Here is a 24,571-nt window from a genome sequence, read left to right as displayed (position 1 = left end):
GTGAGAAAGGGAGCGAGACAGAAAGGGTCTTCTACCAAAAAAAAAGTGGCTTTTTATCTGAGTCTTAAAAAAAGCCAGGGAAACTAAGAGGACTCAGAGTTGAGACAGAGGTGTTCTGGTAAAAGACTTAACTGATTCAGTCTTCAAAAATATATATGTGCATACATCACCCTTTAAAGTTAATTAACATTTTCTCTATTACATATACATATTTAATCTTTCCTGATGTGTAAAATGCTCATACTGAACACTTAATAATCCACTCCTCAGTCATTTTGAGCAATCTCCAGCATTTAGAACATGGGGAATGCCTTGCATATTGCCTGTGCAAGGCACTGAGTCAGGAGAAGGAGCTCTATGTGAGAACAGCTAATAGGCCAATGTGGCTTAATTACAGAGGTATAAGACAACTGGAAGAGTAAGGAAGGGGGCCAGGTATAAAGAGGTTTAAATGCCCAATGGAGGAGGTCTGTATTTGACCCTGAGAGTAAAAAGGTAGCTACTGTTGGATTTAAAAATCAGTCTGGCAGTCTACTGAACTATTTCTGGCCTGGCTACCAGGCTACCCCCAGCCCCCAAGGTTTCCCAGCACAGTCTTCCTTATCTCCCCCTATCATAAACCTAAAACTGAAGCTATCTTATCTGATGTCTTGAGGAATGTTTGTCTATGTTTGCCTGCTTTACAATATTTGCCTATTTAATGTATGTTTGCCAAATGCTTCCAGCCCCCTGACCCTGAAACCCCCCTCCCCAGATGCTTCCTGACCACCTGTCCCTGACACTACCTTGATAATTATGTATGTACCAACCCCCTTCCCCAAACATTTCTATATAAACTCTTGGCTGAGAATTCCAAGGGGTCGTTCAGGCACGCCTCTCTGCCTAGCGACCCTAGCTATTATTGCTAGTAAAGAATGAGCCTCTTCTTGCATATTGCATTGTCAGTGTGGTTCTTCCTCTGGCCATGACTGAACCTGGGTTAGGTATTAAAATTTGGGTACAACACTACAAGTAAGGAAATATTCCTTACCAATAGAATGAGAAAGCAATACTGACAAGGGTCAAAGAAAGAATTGTGAAAAACAAGAGAAGATACCTTAAGTGTTTTGTAGCCAGACATCTCAGCTATTAATATTATCCATTTCAACTATACCATCTTTGTACCCCTCAGACACCAGCACATCATAGGCCCATTGGAGCAGAGTAATCACTTAAATGCTTGTTTTGAATCAAGGTTCACCTTATATTTGGTGAGGTCTCAGAGCTCAGATGATAGTAACAGCCCTCTTCTACTTCATCCTGAGACCATCCACAAAAGGTATGAAGAGCCTCTGGGAATGTAGAGGTGTCTTTATTCACTGTAGGTCACATTGGAAAACCTAATTCATCCTTTTCTTAGTAACCCTGATAAAGGTGAGATTTTCCAGTGATGGAAGCACTTTTACTTTACCTGGCAGCCTACTGATTATTTCCAATTATAATCATGAGAGGGGCTTTGGACAAATATAGATGTGTGAACCATGACGCATCAAGCTGAACCAGAGAAGGGAACCCTGCAGTCAGGTCATGTATGACCTTTTCTCTCACTGATGCTCCCAGGCTTATAAACAGGGAGAAAGATTAAGGGTGTCTACAATTCAGAAGAGATACCAAGCTGTTAAGTATGACAGTGAGAATTTGCTAGTGGCTTAGGCATCCAGAAGCACTGGAAGGGTCCTCTCACCAAAAAGGTTGTCATTTGGGGGGAAGGGGGTAGAGGGACAGCCCCAGAGGACTCAGTTTTGCAGTAGAGGTATTTGTTTCACAAAGTTGTATAGCAAACACCAAGAGGGAAACATTCTGGGCCAATTGTATATCAAGTTGAAAGACTCCAGTGTTGAGAAACAGATGAGCTGAACTAAATCATTCAATTAAACAACAAACATTTATTACCACTAGGGATGGAAATATAAAAACTAAATAGTCCTTGTAGTTTGCATTCTACTGGTTGATAAGCGATTACTATTATTTGACCCAGGGGACATGCTCTAGTTTTAAGGGCTTTGTCTTCCCAACTTGGTTAGAGCCTTATAAGCTGGGCAGCTCCATATGCCCCCACCCCACCCCATTAGCTTTCATGAAATCTGTAGGACTTGGCTCTGACAAATTGGAGGTTTCTCGGTACCAAATCTGCCTTCCTTAAGCTTTATGGGTCATAAAAAATGATAGAAAGTTAGTTAAAATGTGTACTTTTGTCTCCATTTTGTCACAATAATTACAGTTTTGACTTTGGTTTTATTCCTTATTTTGTTCATTCACTTGTGTTGGGGCTCAGTTTGTGATTAAGTTTATGATAAAATATTTTTTCAAAAAAGAGAAAGAGAACTTTCTTCTTGATAAGTTATTTTTAAAATCTTTCTTAGTAAGTATGGATTCCCAAAAGAATTATGACTCTTTAATTCAGGTGCTTTGGGGACAGAAAACACATTCTTTGTTGGGATTTTTATTTAAGTCCATGAATCTCATCCTCAGTCCCTAATCAGATCTGCCATATGTGAACAGCTCTACTCCAGGCATCTGAACTGATGTTTAATATCATTATCCTAAGCATTCTAAATCACACATGTTTAAGTGCCATTTCAGTGGAGGCTTTAGAAAGGAATGAGATAAGGGAGGCTAAATACACAGATCAGGAGAGAATAGAAAGCCATTTTTACAATTCTTAATCCTGGGAGTTGGGGAATTAAAAAACTCTATGAGGCAGAATTGGGAAAACAATAGGACACTTTGTATACAAAGTGGCCTTGCATTGAGAACCCCAGAGTTCCTGATCCCCTCTCACAGTTAGGAAGGTTTCAATTTCTGGAAGAGAAAATTTGTTGAGAAAGGATAGCAAGAATGGCTAGGATTCAGAGAGAATCAGGGAGCCTACCTCTCATCATGTCACTGAGCAATCTTTTAGCCAATGTCCTAAGCCCCGACCCATCCCCTGATACCACCTCTCAGAATTCCTAGTGTTCTAGTTAGACTTGGTAACCTCAAAATCTCTCCTTTGCTAGGATGACAGGCAATATGAAGGTTAAAAAGAAAGTTAGATCATCCATCTGGGTTCGAGTTCAGGCTTTTATGTGAACTTGAGAACCAGTCTTTCTGAGTCTCAGATCTCTGAAATGGGGGTGAAATTGAAATACTAATGTACACAGGGTTGTTTTTTTAATGTTTTTTTAATTATTATTTTGAATATTTTCCCATAGTTACATGTTTCGTGTTCTTTCCCTCTCCCCAAACTCCCCTAATCCCTTAGCCAATGCACAATTCCACTGGGTTTTACATGTATCATTAAGACCTAATTCCATATTATTGATAGTTGGACTAGAGTTATCATTTGGTGCCTATATCCCCAATAATATCCCCATCAGCCCATGTGTTCAAGCATTTGTTTTTCCTCTTACACAGGGTTGTTAAGCAAAAATTTTGTAAAGGCAAACATAGCCTGTATTCTAAAACCTAGGCAGCTAGGTGGTGAAGTCAATAGAATGCCCAGCTTCTTGAATTCAAATCTGGCCTCAGATACTTATTAGCTATATGATCCTGAACCATTCACTTAATCCTGTTTGTCTCAATGTCCTCACCTGTAAAATGAGCTAGACAAGGAAATAGCAAACAACTTCTCTACCGAGTATCTCTACCAAGAAAATTCTAAATGGTTGACAAAGTCAGACAAATGAACAACTCTAAAAACAGTAGTATACCATGCAAATTATGCCATCATGATTATTATTATTAGAAGTTATAATCCAGGAAGCATATGGTTTGTATTATAAAAGGAAGTAGGGTACAATGTAGAGATGATGAATTTCACATGAGAGAGTCTGGGTTTAAATCTCAAATCTGCATCTTACTATTTCTAAAACCTTGGCCATATATTTAATATTTCTGGGTCACGATTTCCTCATCCAAAAAATGATGGGGGTTGAACCTATCATGACCTTTTAGGTTCCTTCCAGCTCTAAGTCAATGCTCCTATGATCCCATTTGAGGATAGCTTGAAAGGATTTGGAATGTTTACCTAGAGATGAGAAGATTTACATGAAAGCTATCTTCAAATATTTGAAAGGGTTTAAAATAAAGAGGAATTTAGACTTGTTCTGATTGGTCACCAGGGCACAACAGAAAGTCAGACTTAGGCTTCAATATATGGAAGGATTACCTAACACTGACCGCTATTAAGACAATGGAATGGGATATCCCATTAAATTGTTAGTGTCTTCTCAATGAAAATACTAAGGAAGATATTAGATGTCTCTTCCTCTTTACATTTTAGAGAGGATTATATTCATGTATGAGTTGGACTGGATGACATTTTCTACCTTGGGATCCTAGGATTCTGAATGGAGAATGAGGGTGTTGGGGACAATTATAGATGTTGTGTGGAGAACAAATACCTATAAGGGATGTGCTTTCCAAAGACTTGATGCCTGAGTAATGATGCAATGTAGCTGGGCCACCTTCTTGAAAGCAATTGAGGATCTCTGCTAAAATGGATATTAAGTAGCTTCCTCCCATCTCAAGTTTGAATCTTACTCTTAACTTCCTAAAGTCACAACATTTTAGAACCTAAATTTGTAAATTCTATAATGACTTGAAGGTGATCTGATGATGACTCAATCCCAGTGAGAAACTAGGGAAAATGGATGATATAAGCCCAAGTAACATGTAAGGTAGGAGGTGGGAGACATTTAAAAGTTGAGGATGAAGAAGGAACTGGATATTTGAAGAGTCAGAGAAATCAATTCAGCTAATAAGCATTTATTAGAATGAAGAAGTTATATCCACAGAAAGGAAAGGACTCTAGAGGATTTGCCCACACCTTGGACAAGGAAGATGTTATAAGCTACTTGGGAAGAGGGACTATCCTTGGTCTTTCTTTTTATCCCCAGCACTTAGCATAGTGTCTCACACATAGTAAGTGCTTAACAAATGTTTATTCACTGACTGAATTATTGGAGAACTCTCAAGGCCCATCTTACCCTTGACTGAGACCAGATAGTAGAGTTGAGTCCCAAGAAGATTGGCAGGAAGTGTTTTGGATTTTACTATTTTGGAGAATTCCTTGTTGTTGGGAATTCTCAGTGAAGAAACTCTCTTCCCCTATTCAAATCAATAGCTAGTCTTAGAGAATTATTTTGGGCATTAGAGGTTAAGAGATTTGCATACAATTCAACAAAAGTCAGCTTCTAGCCACTATACCACAATGCCTTAGCCTCTAGTTAGAAATGGGAAAAACAATGAGTACCCTTCATTCTCACTTTGATTTGCCAAGACAGAACTTTGAGCACTTGGAGATCTATCATAGAAGTTTTTCATTAGGGACTGTAAGTAATTCTGAGTAGTTACATAACTCTGGGATTCTTGCCTTTTTTAATTCTGTCATTGTCATAGGCATAGAAAACTGGACTTAAGGGTCAGGAATACCTAAGTTTGAACCTTGCATTAAAAAAACTCTTACTTCTCTCAGTTGTTAGTATCAGTTAGAGAATGGGGCTAGGCATTCAGGGTGAAGTGGCTTGCCCAGGGCTACACATCTAGGATGTGTCTGAGGTCAAACTTGTATCCAGCTCCTCTCAACTCCAGACCTGGCTTATCTCCTGTGCTACTAGCTGTCATTTGCATCAGACATTTACTGGCTTTGTGACCTTGGGCAGGTAACAACTTCTTTTAGGTTCAATTTCATCATCTATCTGTAAAATGGCAATAATAAGACACCCTACCTCAAAGAGTTTTTGTAAATATGAAATGAGACAATACATCTGTAATATACTTTGCAGAACTTCAAACTCTATAGAAATGTTATCAATTATCATAGTGAGCTCTGTGCTTACCAATTAGGAGTTGTTCTTAGTGTATTGGGAAATGCTACAAATATATTACCCAGCTTTCTTGGGTAAGTACTCCTATAAACTAAGGTAGAGTGAGGAAATCTTCTAATTTGTATTTGGGCCCTTCATGTTATGAGAGTGTCTCTGATATAGAAGCCATACATTTGGATAAACCAAGAGAATAAATAAAATCACTTTAACATCTACCAGGTCAGCCTAACATGATGTCCTCTATACAACAGCATCTACCAAAAAAAGCTTATCAGTAGGGTTTAGTGTTGGTCATGGGAAAGTTAATTAGTCTGAGAGGAATAAGATTCTGGCCTGAAATACTTACCATGCTTAGTGTCATCTTTAGTGAAGAGAAAAAATTGCTTTCTATTCTCTCTATTCATCATCTGTGTATACATACATATACAATGTTACTGCTGTGACACTTCCCCTACAAATTAACAGGGACCCTCTCACCCCACCAAGTAAGACATTCTTGTCATACTCCAAATGGGAGGTTACTATATGCCCCCACCTTTTTCTCCCCCCCCCTTCTCTCTCAGCTCCAATCTAATAAGCTATAGTAATAGAATATTAGAACAGAATGAACCTTAAAGTTGGTCAAGTCTAATCTGAAAATACTCACTTAACAAAAGAGAAAATGGAGGCCTTGGCAGAGGAAGTGACTTTCCCATGATCATACTAAGTCAAAAAAAAATTTGCAGGTCTAAGACTCTAACTCTTCTAACTATCAGACTATGATTCTCTCCTCTCCATAAGATGCTGCCTCATCCAATTTCCATATTTCTTTTAAGAAAGATAAAAATAGAAATGAATCTTATAGTCAATGGGTGATGAATCAAAATGCAAAGATTTATGTAAATCTACTAAGTTGCCTGATCCAAGTATGGCTCTTGTAAGTAGTGTGCTGGAGCCCTTCTTACATGATAAAACTACTTCTAAAGACATGGATTGCTTCAACTGATTAACTTCCAACATGACCTCGTGTATTTGATAGAACACTAGAATGAACACTATCATTAAAGTCAAGTGGCAAGAATTCAAAATCTAACTCTTATCACTCATAGTACATGTGATCTTGGGTCATTTAATCTGTTTAGGTCTTAATTTCCTCATCTATAAAATGAGGCTTTTAAGATCCCTACCAGTTCTTTGTCTGTGAACCTATAAGCATCACCTGAACTGGATAATTGTTTGCAGGTGGTCACTTCCATAGATTGTAAACTCCTCAAGAGCAGGGATTGTCTTTTGTTTTGTTCCCAACACTTAACAAAATACCTGGTGTATAGTAAGTTTTTAATAAGTGTTGATTGACTGATTAGACACTTTTTAAACCCTTGCCTTCTGTCTTAGAATTACTATTATGTATGGGTTCCAAGGCAGAAGAGTGATAAGGGCTAGGCAATTGTGATTAACTGACTTGCCCATGTCACACACTTAGGAAGTGCTTGAGGCCACATTTGAACCCAGGACCTCCTGCCTCTAGGCCTGGCTCTCAAACCACTGAGCCACCTAGCTTACCTCTCCATTCCCCACTGGATATTTCAAAGTGAATATCCTGTAGGCATCTCAAAGGCATTATGTGCAAAATATAACTCATCTTTTCTCTCAACCCCACCCCTCTTCTAAACTCCCTCATTTCCTTTGAAGGCAGCATCATTCTTCCAGTCACAAAGATTCAAAATCTTAGTGTCACCTTCAACCACTCACACTTCTTCTTCACTCCACTTTTCCAAATACTTGTTAATTCTTGATTCTACATTTTCAACATCACTCAAATTCATCTCTTTTTCTAACCTCAAATGGTTGGTCATCCTAGTTCAGCCCCTCATCATCTCTTGTCTAGATTATTTCAATAGCAACTTAATATGCCTGGTTTAATTTTCTCCACTTTAATCCATCCTTCACACAGCTACCAATGTGATATTTGTAAACAATTCTGGCCATATTGCTTCTGTCCAATAAATTCCAGTGACTTCCTGTTATCTCTAAAATCAAATACAGATGCCTATTTGGAATTTAAAGCCCTTCACAATCTAGCTCCAACCTACTTTTGTTGTTGTTCATTCATTTTAATTGTGTCTAACTCTTTGTGACACCATTTGGGGTTTTCTTGGCAAAAATACTGGAGTGGTTTGCCATTTGCTACTCCAGCTCATTTTACAAATGAGGAAACTGAAGCAAACAAAATTAAGTGACTTGCCCAAAGTCACATAGCTGGTAAGTGGCTGAGTCTGATTTGAACTCAGGAAAATGAGTCTTTCTGATTTCATGCCCAGAGCTCTATCCACTTAGCTGTCCCCAACCTACCTTTACAGTTTATTTCTCCACTCTGCCTCATGTAAATCCAATTCACATGCAAGTCAAGACATTACCCTTGTGATGTCATTGAAGGTTGGAACAACAGTTACAACATTTTATTAAATACACTAATCTTCTTTGTCCAGTCAAATCACACTTATGATCCAGAGTTGTGCTGGAGCCCACATAAATAGGTTTGTAAGAGCCAATTGTTAAATTTTCAGTGTGAAGCCTATATACCCTTAGAAATCAGGAAACTACACATCAGAGCTTGATTTATTGTTTTGTTGATTGCATGGACTTAAGAAAGTAATGGAGAGAAATTTAATAGTACAGATTAAACTTAAAAAGGTGTCATACATACATTTTTGTGGGGAGAAAACTTAACATTTATAAGTACACCACTGTTTTTAATACTTTACATCACAATCCACCTCCCATCTCCCAAACTTTGGGCCTAGAATAGATTCTCTCATCTCTACATCTTAGACTCCCTAGTTTCTTTGAAACTCAAACACTACCTCCTATACTCTCTGTGCCCAGTTGTTAATTCCTTCTCTAGAAAATTATACTATTTATTTTGAATATGCTTATATGTGTACAGGTAACACATATTGGGTGCCAAACAAATGTTTGTCGAGTTGTTGTTGTTGTTCCATAATAAGTTAGAAGCTCAGAGAAGAAATTGTTTCGTATTTGTCTATGTATTCATAGTACCTACTATAGTGTCTGGTTGTTGTAAGCACTTAATATTTACTTGTTTAATCAATGATCTCCATTTTACAGATGAAGGAATTTAGGTTCAAAGAGGTTAGATGACTTATCCAGGGTCATATAGAACTAATAATTTTCAAAGGCAGGATTTGAATTCAGATGTTTTTAATTTTAAGTTCAGCATTCTATGGAATATAAGTGTGTGTATGTGTATGTGTGTGTGTGTGTACACAGAAAATGCTGAAAGGCCCATTAGTAACTCAAGAAGCTGGATCACATTTTCCTTGATTCAAGTATATTTAGTGAAATTGCATCAACGTGTACCTTTCCTCCCAGGATTAAAATAAAAAAGCATTCTAAGATGAATGTAAAGTCCACCCAAGGAAATTAGACTTATAGCCCAAATGTTTTAGATTTAAATTACAGTAGTTTATCCTGACAGGAACCAAGGAACAGCTGTCACATACAATTATTTTTAGAGGTACTGCTAAGCCATTTGCACATTATGAGCTGCCAGCAGGCAGTCAACAGCGAGGGGTTTTTGTTGTTTTGGTTTTTTGTTTTTGTTGTTTGTATTTTATCATGACAAAGCATTTAAGCACTCACTGGTCCATATTTGGTTATTTTCAACCCATCTCTAGGTAATTGACAGAAAGACAGTCTACTGTTAGGTAGATAGACCACTTGACAATTTATTCATACTGTCAAGTGGATAAACTGTCACTAGCCTATATATTTGAAGGTTTGTACAGTCCTCAAATTGGGCTATGCCACTGTCCCCAGGCAGTCAGTGTAATCCCAAACTTATAGACGCCTTTCTTGCCCTTAAAAGTCCATGTAGGAAGATGCCCCAACCTACCTAACTATTAATAAACTACTGTGACACTATCATTTTTTTTAACCCAATAGGATTTCAGCATTCCAGTGACTTACTGTCATTGGTCAGGAAAGCCTTGCTGAGGAATGATGTCATAAAACCCTACCTATGACCAACAATACCATCACCATTGAATAGGCCAGGCACAGGCTGGTGAAGCTCACATACAAAGATATTCACAAGAGGGAAAGGACCTCCTGTTTTCATTAAAGTACAGGGAAAAGGCCCTGCTGGAAAAGTTTTCATAGCCAGTAAAAATATGATCTTATGAGAACATGGGCAAGGTTCATATTAAGCCCAAAGTGAATCTGTCTTCATATGTCCACTTTTTATTAAACTGCAGGAACAAGCACAAGGAACAACAGCCAAATGCTTACATCAATTTCAAAGAGTTCTCCAAAAAGTGCTCAGAAAAGTGGAAGACAATCTCTAAGCATGAAAAGTCCAAGTATGAAGCTATAGCCAAACTTGACAAAGCACGCTACCAGAAAGAAATGAAAAACTATGTTCCCCCTGCAGGAATGAAGAGGAAGAAAAGAAGGAAGAAGGACCCCAAAGCTCCCAAGAGACCACCCTCATCTTTTATACTCTTCAGTAGAGAGAATTATACAAAAATCAAGGGTGACAATCCACACTGGTCTGTGATAGAGGTGGCAAAGTTCCTAGGGGAGATGTGGTCCAAAAAGTCAGAGCAGGAGAAGCAACCTTATGAAGAGAAGGCAGCTAGACTGAGAACCAAGTACCACCAAGAACTCACGGCCTACCGGGTCAATTATGGTCAGGGATGTTCAAGAAAGAAAGGACCAGGGACCTCTGGCCAGTATCAGAACAGAAAGAAATCCAAGTCAGACAAGAAGTGTGAAAAATATGATGAATCTGATTCAGAAGGCGAGCTGGATTAGATGAGACAAAGACATGAATGATGAAAAATAAATGCCATCAAACTGTATAGATGTCTCCTTTCATTCTTGTCTGTGTCCTTTACATTATGCCTTGATTTAACAGTGAGCTTCGGGAATAAACAAGTGTCTGGGGGATTTAGGGGGGGTGACCAAAAGCAAGGAGGGATTTTTTTTCTTCTAGTTATCTTTTAACTTTTGCATATATTTGAAAGATCTCAACTTACTAAAATCCCAAGATCACTTGTTTCCTCACTCAAGTCTAGGCACTAGATTGTATGGTCTTGGGGCTATTCTAACGGAAAGGAAAGCTCTGACATTTAGGATCCAATATTTATCTCGAACACTCAGTGTGGCCCCTCCCTGTGATGTATGTAGTTGCACACTTTTTGTTGGAGTGTTCTATACTCGTATCCCATTATAGACAACTTCCTACTCAAACTCATCCTAACCTTTGCTTCTTTGGAGATGAACTTAAAAAAGCAGCTTTTTGGAAGATTAAATTTCACCCTAGACTCTTATCATCCTGTCTTTGCATTGGGGGTTTTGGAGGGCAGAACAGAGAAGATAATTTCAATGAGCAGGAAAAAAAATACTAGTCAAGGAAGTACATGGAAGGATGTGGGGAGTGTTGGGGGAGAGGACAGCAGAAGAAAAAGGATATAAAAAGCCTCCAAGGAAGGCACTGAAGAAGGAGGGAAGATGCCCACCAGAAAAAATACCTGAGGTTTTCTTTATTTTGTAATACCTCTCAATCTGGCCTCCCTATCAAACTAATTTGGCTCTCCTGGACTTGAAACAAATTTACAAATCCCCTCATCCAATTACAGAGATCACCCTATTTGATATGTTCATTAAAAAAAGTATTCAACTGCCACCTAACTCCACAATTATGTACCTCAGGATTTCTTGTTAAGGCTAAAGAAAGGGTGGGCCTGGACTTCAAAGGCTAATGATTAAGAAAGACTCGAGAGAATTTTCCTCCTAGGATTATTCCCTAGGTTTTGAGATGGACACAGAGATAACCCTCCAGGCTATGATTTGATACAGTCAGGTATCTAAGATATCTATTTGTCCCCTAAACTATAAGGGTAACCCCCTATGTCTTCAGGCTGATCCCAGTCAGATGACAACCCCCACCCCCTTTGTCCCTAAGTACATTCCCTACTGAAGTCACACATCACTTATTGTAAAGAGTATAAAGACCCCTGAAGTGTTTGTCCTTGAGGAGGCAGCTTTCCATCTGTGCTGTTCTTTTGGACGCATTCAACATTACCTTCTAAATAAATTTCTCTTTTTATTTTTAAGCTAAGTTTTGGAGTCTTATGTTTTTGCAAAAGGTACCCTTCCAGAACTCAGGGGGTTCACCTCAAGCCCATCTCAACATTTTGGCTCCCAATGTGTTTGGCTTTCCTGAAGAAAGCTGCTTCTGCACTCTGGATTCAGGTAGGAAGGGGCCCTTCTTGGACTCCTGAAAACCCCCACATTTTTGAGTGACATATTTGTTGGACCTCTCGATCTCTCTCTCCCATTGGCTCCAGAGGTCAATTGGGCTGCTGGATTTGGGGTCTATCATCTTCTTTTAGGATACTGGAAGATGTTCTGATGTAGAGTAGAGAAGACTCACCTCAGTGCTGAACTGAGTGCTAAAAGTCAGGGCAACCTCTGTGGAAGCACAGTTGTCAGCCTCTCAGTGAGGAATTGGCCATTCCCCATCTAAATGGGACAGAGACAAAGCTTATCCCAAGATTCCCTTTTGGAGTGCATACTTACAAATTGGAGAAAGAATTTTTTTTTTTAAAGTACAGCCTAGACCAGTGATGGCAAACCAATGACATGACAGGTGTAGCCATTTTCAATGACACGCCACATACAGAGAAGTATGGGGCCTCATGCCAAGGATGAAACATTTGCTGTAGTGTAGTGTAGACACTCTGTGCACTATAGATGACAATTTTACCTATATTAATTTACCTATTTTGGTTTATTAAATACAGTTATATATTACAATTATACATTTTTATTATTTAAACTATAAATATCATGAAATTATTGTTCTTTTTCTTGAAGTGACACACCACTTCAAGAATTTTGACGAATTTGACTTTGGCGAATTTTGACACACCAAGCTCAAAAGGTTCCCCATCACTATCCTAGACAGCTCCTATCCTCCCTTTGATAGTTAGCTACATTGAACTTTCTCCCTCTGATCTGGGAAGCCTCAGGTTTGGGGTGGTTACCAAGCCTGAGGCCAGAGCCAATTAGGGACTTAGCCAACCCAACTAAGACAGAGGGAAAAGCATTCTTGCAGGCCCCTCCAGTTGGAATGAGAGCAAGCCTAGGCAGCCTGAGTGAAATTTCAATTGGGTTTTTTCTCTCATGTTGAATAGCTGAGCAACATCATGAAAAAAACAAGGAAATTGGCTTTTTGATGCCCTAAATTCTAAAGCCAGGTGACAATTGGACATATTTTGCAGGAAAGAGGGTATATGGACAGAAATCCTTTTAGTTTCGTCCCCTTGCTAGTCTCCCAATTCTCCAAACACTAATCTTTGCTTGGATTTTTAAGGCAAAGGCCTACCCAGAAATCCAGACTGACATAGAGAAAAAAGGAAACTGGACAGCTATCAGTAACTGTTCAGATCTGCCTTCCTGTTCTGCTGCAGAGAGAAGGAAGATTGATTGTGACCAGAAAGAGATTATTCAAGACAAAGAGGAGTATCCAGTCTTCTTCATGAACCATCTGGTTGAGACCTTGAGGAAATCTACCAATTTAGACCCAGGGAGTGGACAAGGAATCATTACCCTACATTTCCATTTTATTAGTCAAGTCCAGACATAAGACATAAATTGCAGAAGCTAGATTTTAATCTCCAAACTCTTACTTTCAAATTAACCAAAGCTGCTTCTAAAGTTTTAGAGCCTCATGCTGTAGTTATGCTGCTTCCAGGCACCCTTACCCCTACTCTACAGGCAGCCCCACCTGTGGGCAGGGAGGGTATTAGGAATGAAACTATACAGAGCCCCAAAACTCAGAGCAATGGAAGCCCTGGCATGGCCTGTACCAGCCCCATCTCCCACCATGGCAGCAATTAGAACTGGTGAGACATCCCTACTTTTGGGATTTTTAAATGTCTTACACTTTTAAAACTAAGGCTTTTTTTCACTCTGTGAACAACCTGTTCTCAATGATCCTATTTTTAGATGAAGAGAAATAGATAAGGAATTCTGATAAAAATGGAATGTTTATTTGATTTATGATGGTAAAGGCAAGTCTGAGAAGGTGAAGTATTTTGGGTTTGAAAATGGAAGAAAGAGGGACTTTAAAGTCCATAAAGCTTGAGTATGCAGATTTGTGAAGGGAGAATGGAAGTTGTATTCTGCTTTTTAAGCAGAGGGTTTTGAAGGAAAAAGAGAGAAAGAGAAGGTGATAGAACAGATAGGTGTTATTCTCTCACAATTGTATCTTTAACTTGGGGACAATTTGTAAAACTGATGTATGTGGTTTTGGAAAAATCACAAATGATTCTGGAATTTCTCTGGAAAGTTACCTTAGAAAGAGTCCTGACTGAACTTGCCTTAGTTCCTTCAGTTGGCCTAGGGCCAAGATGATCTTCTCCCTTAGAGATCCAGCACTGATTTGTATTTACTGTGGAGCCAATCCAACACTCCTGTCCTTATTTTAGGTTTTGTGACTAAATTGTAATATGTTAATTATTGACAAACTATGTAAGAGTAATTGCTAAAATGTAGATTCATAGGTCTTAAGGAATCCCTAGAGTGGGCAAATGATCAGCCCTGTAGGATGAGAAAGTCTTGTTTGAGGCATATGGAAATTTTTTTTGGACTGCTGATAAGCAGAACTTCTCTGAGCTGTAATGGGTAAGACTTGTCATGTACAGAAAAAAGGCTTCTGGGATCCAATGGTGATGAAGTACTCAAGAGGATAGAGAAAGTACTATGATAGTTAGAAAAGCAATCCAGGGCTCAACTTGGACTGGATCTTCCTGACTTTAAGTAAGGCTGCTAATCCTTGAGTGACACAATGATGGCATGAGCCAGCGACAGTCTTGGCTTGTACATGAAGCCAGTCTCTATGTGTCTTTTGGGACATGAGGAAATCTTTTCCCTGTCTGCCTTTTCCTTTGTGACAAATTCTCATAATCAGCACATAATGCAAATTGTAAAATTAAAGTTTCCATTTCCCCAAACAATATATTGGGTTAATAACTGAAAATTATCCAGTTGTTAGGGAACATACTTTGAGAAATAGGTGAAGTTTATTAATAAATGACTTGTATGTGCAGCCTTAATTTACCACAGTTGAAGTTTGGATCTTGAGCTTGGAAATATAACCCAAAGCTTTCTGAATTTCCTTCAGAATCTGGGGTAAAGAAATTCATCTCTAAAATATTGTTTCATAGTGTAAGATTAAAAATTAATATCAAAATACTCCAAGTATTATATTTTTATAAAGTTTATTAATAATAACTTGAAGCAAAAGGAAAATAGTAGCCCTTTAGTAAAGAAAAATATACTTCCCAGGAACCATAGAGCCACACAGAGCCATTAAAGAAGAGAGAGCAAGGGTGGGGTTACACACAACTTATAAACAAATGTAAGCATACAACTTGGGGACGAAAGTGAAAGGGATATGCTGGGTAATGTAGTTCAGGGGTACAAAATTTCTAATTACACATTAGGTATTTATAGATGTCATATTAATGTGGGCTTTGCAAAAGGATATTCTTTAACAGAAATATCTCATACCATCTCTGCAAATAACTTAGGAATCAAATTTCCTATAGGGATCCATCAGAAGATGATTTCTGAAGATGGAGTCTGTTGGTTAAGATACTCAAATGGTAATGTTTAATATCAATGGCTATTGTATTAATTTTCTCTGTTTATATCTGTTGCTCTAGTTTTTGCCCCAGTCTTGGTTTCCATACTTCTTTAGGGAATGATTCTTCCCTGTGACTTCTCTGCCAATCAGGGGAAACAGTCACTGGATGCTGGACTCAGATCTTCAAGCCTTCGGTCCCCAGCTACTTAGGACCTAGGCATTTACTGAGGACATGGCCCTAAGGACTCCTATGCCCACAGCCCCTCTCTCCCTCTCTCAGAGAATCCACACCCTTTATCAGTTTTGAAGAAGACAGACCACTGCCCTCCTCTCCTTAGGATTTAAAGAGGGGGGAAATGATGTGGGATCCTACGTATCAACTTGAAATCTGGAGACCCCAATTCTGCCCCTGTCCCCTGAGAATTCACCCAGAGGGAAGTCCCAGACTTAGCCATTTCAGACTGAATAATAGACCTTAAAGTACTTGATAATCCCAGTTTAGGCGAGGCTAGCAAACCTAAGCAAATGTTAAGTACCCTTTTAGTCTTGGAAGTTTCCCCCATTGTATCAGATGTCCATTCCTAGAAGACCAACCCAGGTGCTTGGCCTTGACCATCCTTTTAGTATACATTACAAGTAGACCACTCCCTTATACCCCCACCTCTGACTATTGTTTTTTTCCCAAGCCTGTTTACATCCTGTCAGTATAGGCTGGACCTATCATTTCCTTATAACCATAGGAATGTCAATCAATGATACTTTCTTGTCCTTAGTTCCCTAAATGGTATATAAGTTCCCCAAATTCTATTGTTCTTGGGAGAATCATTTAGTGTGGTGATCCTCTCAGAGATACTGTTCCCAGAGTCCCAGAGCCCTTGGCTTTGTGTGGTTTTTAGGCTCCTGACTCTGTGTGGCTGCCAAATATTGAACACTTTCTCATTCCTGATTAAAGATTTGGCTTTTCTAACTACGTTAGTAGTTCTATGTTTTTCCGAGGTTAACATGGGTTTACCTTGCACCCCCAAATTATAGAAGTCTTTCAGGCCAAACTGTAAGTGGGAAAATTCCTTTGCTTCTTTGCTTTCTTGTTAAGGCTAAAGAAAGGGTGGGCCTGAACTTCAAAGGCTAAGGATAAGAAAGATTCTTGAGATTATCCTCCTCTGATCATTCCCTAGGTTTTGAGATGGACACAGAGATAACTCTTCAGGATATGCTTTGATATCATTGGGTCGTATCTAAGACATTAATTTGTCCCCTAAACTATGAGGGTCACCGCCCCTATGTCTTCAGGCTGACCCCAATCAGATGACAAACCTCTACCGTGTACTTGAATGCATACCCTACTGAAGTCACATATTACTTATTATAAAGAGTATAAAGACCCCTGAAGTGTTGTCCTTGAGGAGGCAGCTTTCCATCATCTATGCTGTCCTTCTGGTCGAATTCAACATTACCCTCTAAACCAGTGGTTCCCCAACTTTTTTGGCCTACCGTCCCCTTTCCAGAAAAAATATTACTTAGCCCCCTGGAAATTAATTTTTAAAAATTTTAATAGCAGTTAATAGGAAAGATAAATGCACCTGTGGCCATCACCTCCCCCCTGGATCACTGCAGCACCTACCTGGGGGTGGTGGCGCCCACTTTGGGAATTGCTGCTCTAAACTAATAAATTTCTCCTCTTATTTTTAAGCTAAGTTTTGGAGTCTTGCATTCTTGCAAAGGGCACCTTTCCTGAACCAAGGGAGTTCACCTCAAGCTCCCCTCAACAGGTATTCAAGTAAGTATATGATGAACTCTGTACTGGATTTAAGAAAAAAAAAAACTTGTCTGAATGAATGTAATGATGAGTGTGTATGTGTGTGTGTGTATTAAAACACAGTTAAAACAACTAGAAGTAGCAGCTAGGGAAATGGAACTTCATTAGCATTTGGGCTGTTCCTTAACATTATTTTAACACAGAAGCACTGAAAAGGTTATACACTGGCATCTAGTGATTGGCCATTTTAAGAAAACATTCAGAAGAATGAGATTTAGACCTGACTTAATAGTATAAAAAATATACCCAGCTCTAACACAACCCTAGTGATTTCCACCTACAAAAGAATATCTCATTCATTTGTCAGTCTTGACACTTAGTATCCTGTCAGTTATCCCTTTCTATCCTCCAAGACAATATTATAAAGAATCATGTAGGCATGAGACAGACTCATTGGTTGGGAGGTCAGGAAATCTAAAATTTGAGTTTAAGTCTGTTAACTTGGAAATAACACAGAACTACTAAAGTAGTCAGAAAAACCAAGTCTTTAATCAGGAAAGAGATAGTTCCAGTAATCAGCCACTATCACAGAGCCAAGTGCCAAAAACTACACAGAGTCAACACCTTGGGGCTCTAGGGAGGTATCAAAGAGAAAGCACCAGGCTAGATGATTCTCCAAAGAACAAAAGGGGAACTTATATATAATACCTTTTGGGGAACTAAGGACAGGAAGTATGATTGATTGATATTACTATGGCTACAAGGAAATGGGAAGTTCAAGACAGGATTATCAGAAAGAGGCTAATGCTTTACAATGGATACAAAAGAGAAGGGTCCAGCCTAGGACTTGGCTACCTGGGAGAGGACTTTGATACTATGGGAGAAACTACTAGGATAAAAGGGTAGTTAACATCTGATTAGGTCTACCTTTAGGTCTATTGTTCAGTCTACTTTGGGCAAGTCTGGGACTTTCCTCTGGTGAGTTCTCTGGGGACAGGGGCAGACTTGGGGTCTCCAGATTTCAAGTTGACAAGTCCCATCTTCTGATTCTATAAGACTAGGACTCTAGGCCAACTCTCTAGGCAGTTACTAATTCAGAAAGGTTCACAGGCTTGACAAACTTTCCAAGATGACCTGAAGAAACTCCAGCTTTCCCCCATATTTGTACAATAATAATTCCTTACTTCAAGGTTTGCAAAACTGCTTTATGAGATCTTAGGAAGCCAGGAAGTCAAGGCAATACTGCTTATGGAAGATCCTTTTTAGTACCGCTTTATTACAAAAGCCCCCTTCTTTGATCCCTTGGCTTCCTCCTCCATCATTTAGACAGGAGGACAGAGGGGAGATTGACTAGAAATATAGTCAGATATAAGTATGATGACAGTGTCTCCTTGTGTGTCTTCCTACCTGAGATTTGCTCTGGTAAGATGTTTAAAGATGGACAGTCTTTTTCTTCAGAGGGGAAACCCATTAAACTGTTGAAGAAACTACTTTGTATCCCTCTTTATTTGTGTTTCCCCTTGTTTCTAGAGGCATCTCTTGGCAAAGTAAAGGTCCAAGGGGGAAACCTTGTGTGTGTGTTTGTAGGAGGGATATCTCAATTAACCCCCTCCCCTCCAAATGCAGGGTTTTTGAAAAAGGATGATTATAAATTTGAGGGGTAGGATGGAGTAAAAGGAAAGGCATCCAGGTTTACTGCATAAGCATGTTGCAGTTGATTTCTGATTAGATTTGATTAGAGTCTAATTAGAAAGCCAAACATTCTAAATCTCATCTATTTCTATAGATGCTCCTCTATTTAGAAGGGCATTATAATCTCCCCTAAATAGTAAAAAGATTGCTTTGAAGAATGCTTTATTCAATGAATGCATTAATAATCACAGGTGGAGCAGTTTATGGTTAAGGAAGGGCCTTCAATGAGATCTGTTATAAAACAACTCTGTTAAGAGGTAAGATCATTTTACAGATGAGGAAAAAAGGACTTGGTGAGCTCAGGTAAATGTTTTATAACAGCATTGAGCTCAAATTAGCAAGACTTGCTTTGGTTTATGATTTTTTTTTTTTATCAAATAGTTCATAGAATTAAAGCCAGAAAGGGACCTTAGAAGCTCATCTGGTCCAACTTTATTTTATAGATTAGGAAACTTGAGTTGGTGTGTTTATGTGATAACTTGAAATGGGCCACTAACTATTGCATTTTATTGAAAAGTCCTCTAAGTTAGCTAAGATTTGAGCTATAAAATCCTCTGATTCAAATCCTGCAACACTTTTTCTTTTTCACCTCTATATAGGGGAGGAAATGTTCTTGTGGGTTCTAATGGAATTTAACTTAAAAATATTAAGATTATTAGAAGCTTACAAATGTAAATTTTATAAAACAAAAGTACCTTTCTCATAATATTACCCTTTTGAGGAGTCAGCAGATGTGGATTCATTCCCCCCACCCTCTCCAAAAAAAAGGTTAGATGATCTATAAATGTTTTGTTATACATATATGTGCATATTGGGAGTTTTAGTCCTGAGGGCAGGGGCTATTTGTTCTCATCTTCCTATTCAGAAAGCCAACCTAGACTAGACTATTGTTCAGTCCTTTTTAGGTCATGTCCAACTCTTCATGACTTCCTCTAGAGTTTTCTTGGCAAAAATATTGGAGTGATTTGCCATTTTTTTTCCTAGTTCATTTTATAGATGAGGAAAGTATGGCAACCAGGGTTAAGTGATTTACCTGAGGGTCACATAACTACTAAGTGTTTGAGACTAGATTTGAAATTAGGAAGATGAATTGAATTTTCTTGATTCCAGGCTAGGCATTCTATTCACTGTGCCACCTAGCAGCCCATCTAGGTTGTGTCTACTTAATAAAAATCTTGTTGATTTATTCAAATCCCAGTGTTTCTACTTAGGCAAACCTCTACCTTAGGCTCTTGGATTTTTTTATCAGTTGAAATGAACTGATTGATATCTAAATTTTCTTTTAAGTCTTAAGTCCTATTATCTTAAAATACATTAATCTCCATTTTACATATGGAGAAAGTGAGAAGCTTTCAAATAGGAAAATTATAGCCTCTGACCACAGAAACACTCTGAAAAAGATTTAAGTTAACTGAACATAGAAAAGTAAAATTAATATTATCTATTATCACTATGCTTCTACAACAGAATATAAAATCTAAGATGATGGAAGGGCCAACAAAAGAGATTACCCGACTGGGGACTGACAAGTGGTTTGCCATTTCCCTTTCCAGCTCATTTTACAGATGAGAACATTGAGATATTATAGTTTATGACATATAAGGATAAAAATATAGTATATGAAGATATATGAAATTATAGTATGTTACGATAAAATATTGCTGTTCTGTAAAAGACACTATGATGAATAGAGAAGCCTGAAAAGATTTATACAAAATACTGATTGCAGAGTGAAAAGCAGAGCCAAGAAAAAAAAATCGAACGATTTTACCACAGTATAAATGAAAAGAGCAACCAGAGACTAGAAGAAATATAGGCAAATGTAAAAACAAAAGAATAGCCATAAAATTGTTTTGAAAAAGAGGGGCATGGCATAAGGAAAGCTGCAGGTAAAAGGAAAAGCTTTATCTGACTATCCATCTTGCTTTGTACTCTTACTCTAGTATGGGACTATAGTACTTCTCTCATGCCCTTTCTTCTACAAGCCATTTTCTTCGAAAAACAATGAATACAGATAAGGATTAAGAAATGGAATATTTAGGTTCTTGTGCCAGTTTTGTATAGAAGTTAACTCCAGACATCACAAAACAATTTCTATTACCAATTTATTAGAAATAAAGTGCTTTCTTTCTTTCTTTCTTTCTTTCTTTCTTTCTTTCTTTCTTTCTTTCCTTCTTTCCTTCTTTCCTTCTTTCTTCACTTACCTTCTGTCTTGGAATCCATACTGAATATCAGTCCTAAGGCAGAAGAGCAACAAGGGCCAAGCAACTGGGGTTGACTAACCATAGCTAAGGAAGTAACTGAGATCATATTTGAACCCAAGATTTCCTAATTCCAGGCCTGAACCTCTATTCACTGAGCCACCTAGCCCCACAAAATATTTTCCTTACAACTACTATTGTGAAGTCACACAATAATCTTACTCCCATTTGCTAGTTAGTGAAATAGGCTCAGAATGGATAAGAAGCAATGCCAGTGGGTCCCATAGCTACTACTGCTATTACTGCCATCACTGCCAAAACAAGCACTCAGACCCAGACTATAAATTCAGAGATTATTAAACAGTTTGGAGGAATTTTTAAACTATACATCTAGTCCAATCTCTTTATTTTACAAACAGGGAAACTGAGGCCCAGAGAGAAAGTGACTTGTCTCAATATACACGACTACTTGTTTCTTGAGCTTTGATTAAAATCTTGTTCATATTTTCAAAATTACAAAGTGGGAAGGGCTTTTAGAAAGATCATTTACTCCAATATAAACAGGAATCCCCCTACAAACATAACTCACCTGTAGTCATCTATTCTTTGATTAAAGACTTTCAAAGAAGAAGAAATTCAGGTCTTTTTAGAGGTTTCTTATATCTCATCTTTTTGAAGGAGAATTTCCAAGGTTTCAACTACTGTCCCTAACAAGACAGATTGGAGAGTATCAGTCCCTGTCTCTTCATCCCTATCTCTTCATCCAAACTCTATTCTTTTCACTTGGTTCCAGTCCCAATTCCCCAACTGCCCAAGTAAAAAGAACAACTATAACATGATGTGGAAACTTCAAACAGCATATTCCACACTGCACTCATTTCCCCTTCAATTTTTCTCTTTCAGTGAACCCAGCATTCTCCCAATCATTTTTTTACCTTACTTCTCTCTTTTCATTCTACACAGGGAAGTGCAGATGAGATCAAATAGAACTAGAAACCCCACCCGCTTCCAGGATTAGGATAGAACTGAAGGAGAGAAAGAAGGTGATAATGAAGAAAAGTCCCAAGGTGAAAAGAAGAGTGCCAGATGCTCCCAGCTCTGGATCCCTGAGCCTTTGGCCAAGCAGAGATTCGTTTGTTTACTTCATCTTCACCAGGTTTGTTAACCTGCTGTAGGGCAGACTCCTGCTGCCCAATTCTTTTTACAATCCACTATATCTAATTTCCCCCTCTGTTCTCCCTGCTAGAGGCAGATGATTACTTTTTTACCTTTTGTATCACCCCAGAGGCTAATTAAAAAAAAAAAAAAAAAAAAAGGAAACAAAATTGGTCTGTACAGAACTCCCCCTTTGCACAATGTACTAATCAAACTGTTTCCTCAGCTATCCCATCAAATTCTCCTTCTTGCCTCAGTATTTCATTATGTAGTTCCTCTCACTTGGAATGTTCTCTTCTCCATTCAAATTCATCTTCCCCTAAACATGCCCTCCATAATTCCTGCTCATCTGAAGTTCCTAGTGTTTACTTTTGGCATACAATTAAATATTTAATCATATTCTGTCTATTTAAAATTCTCCTCTCATCAAAGACTGAAATAAAAGGCCCTTATACTCATAGCAGCACTTTTTTGTGCTAGTAAAGCATGTTAGTTAAAATCACCTGGGGTTCTATTTGGAAGGATTGAACCTCAATATAGTGTTTGACAAACTTCTGTGGACCTGTGGGGGTCCTTAAAACTACATTTCCCGTGGTCCAACGGGTTTCATGGGTTTCCTGTTTTGGATGACGTATTAAAGGTGAGGGACTATTTTAAGTAGGGGGTAGTGACTTGGAACTTCCTCTTTAGTTACCTGAGCTCGAGGAGAGAGAAAGGTAAATGGCGGAGGTGAGGTTGGAATAGGTTTCTTACAGGCGCGTGGTCAATTTATCTCTCTCAGCATGGCTTTTATTAAAATACTATTCTCCCTTTTGATCTCGGCCATCATCATTTTTAATCATAACAAAAGAAATGGAAACAAAGTGGAGGTATACCCACTGATAGGGGAATCATTACTAAAGAAATTACAATACATGCATGCAAAATATAGTGATTCATTGAAATGTGGGAAAGCTTATATGAACTGATACAGAATGAGAAAATAATATGTTTAATGGCTACAGGTATATGAGGGGAAAACAAACAAATGAAATTGATTGTTGTGGGTCATAATAATGAACAATCTTGGCCTTGGGGAAAAGAGTTAAAGAAAGTGCCTGGCTCCTTTCTTTCACTGGAGAAATGAAGGAATATGTATGTGGAATGTGACATATGTTGCCAGACACTGTCAATGTATCCCTTGGCTGTCAGGTGCTGTAGATATATGACAGTGACTTTTCTTTAACTGTCCCTCCCCCTTTCTTATTAAAAGGGAAGATGCTGAGGAGAGGATGGAGGAAGTGAGGAATATATATCATGAAAAAAAAATGTAAGGGTACAGAACTAGTTGAGCTCTGACATTCAATGACTCTTAGAGGCACCATTATTCATTCACTTTTCCCTGTGTAACAATCACTCTTCTTAGCTATATCACAATCTCTGTGCAGTCAGAGACTTGTTTTTCATCATATATGTGTATATATATATATATATATATATATATATATATATATATACATATACATATATATATCCCTAGTGTTTATTTTATTCTTTGCACATAGTAGGTGCTTATTAATAATGTTTGTTGAAATAAATTAATTATTTTCTGCTCCATTCCCTCCAGGACTTAGTCAGGTTATGGACCACAATGCAGAGGGTTACTTGACTTTTAAAAACTTGGGAGGGGAGGAGAGGAGAGGGGAGGAGAGGGGAGGGGAAGAGAGGGGAGGGGAGGAGAGGAGAGGGGAGGGGAGGAGAGGAGAGGGGAGGGGAGGGAGGCCAATTGACCTTAGCTTCCTTTAAATCCCCACTAAAATCACTTCTTTTACCAACCCCTCTTAATTCTAATGTCATTTCTCTGTTATTTACTTCCTATTTATCCCATAGATAGTCTGCTCAGTATATATTGTTTACATATGCTCCTTGAGGGCAAGGATTGGTTTTTTGCTTCTTTTTGTGTATTGGATTAGAGATCTGGTACAAGAGCTCAGGCAAGACCATTTGAAAGACAATGGTCTTATTGGAAAAAAAACCAAACAAACCTGATATTACATCTTAATAGCTACCCATTATCCTATTAAAACAAATTTCCAGCATCAGTATTGGAAAGCCCAGCAGAGACTGTCAATTCCCCACATGTTCATCATGTTACTGAGCTGCCCCAGTGCTTAGCATAGTGCCTGGCACTTAGAAGGTGCTTAGTAAATGTTTATTGATTGATTAGTTGACAGGTAGGCCATTTGTTGACTGTGTGATAGGTGCTAGACACTTTGAAAAG

At 38.4% G+C, this 24,571-nt stretch overlaps 2 protein-coding genes across 2 annotated transcripts in view; one reads left to right on the top strand and one right to left on the bottom strand.

Moving 5' to 3' along the window:
• CSMD2 (CUB and Sushi multiple domains 2) overlaps positions 1–24,571 on the bottom strand; it is a 1,000,214-nt gene that overhangs the window by 528,486 nt on the left and 447,157 nt on the right. The window lies entirely within an intron of this gene.
• Positions 10,038–10,664, top strand: HMGB4 (high mobility group box 4). The gene has a single exon (XM_044671522.1). The coding sequence runs from the start codon at positions 10,038–10,040 to the stop codon at positions 10,662–10,664; it is 627 nt and encodes a 208-aa protein (XP_044527457.1).

This window comes from Gracilinanus agilis, chromosome 3 (assembly GCF_016433145.1).
Source record: "Gracilinanus agilis isolate LMUSP501 chromosome 3, AgileGrace, whole genome shotgun sequence".
Taxonomy (NCBI): domain Eukaryota; kingdom Metazoa; phylum Chordata; class Mammalia; order Didelphimorphia; family Didelphidae; genus Gracilinanus; species Gracilinanus agilis.
Note: the sequence above shows the minus strand (reverse complement) of the source record. Positions and strands in the feature narration are given on the sequence as shown.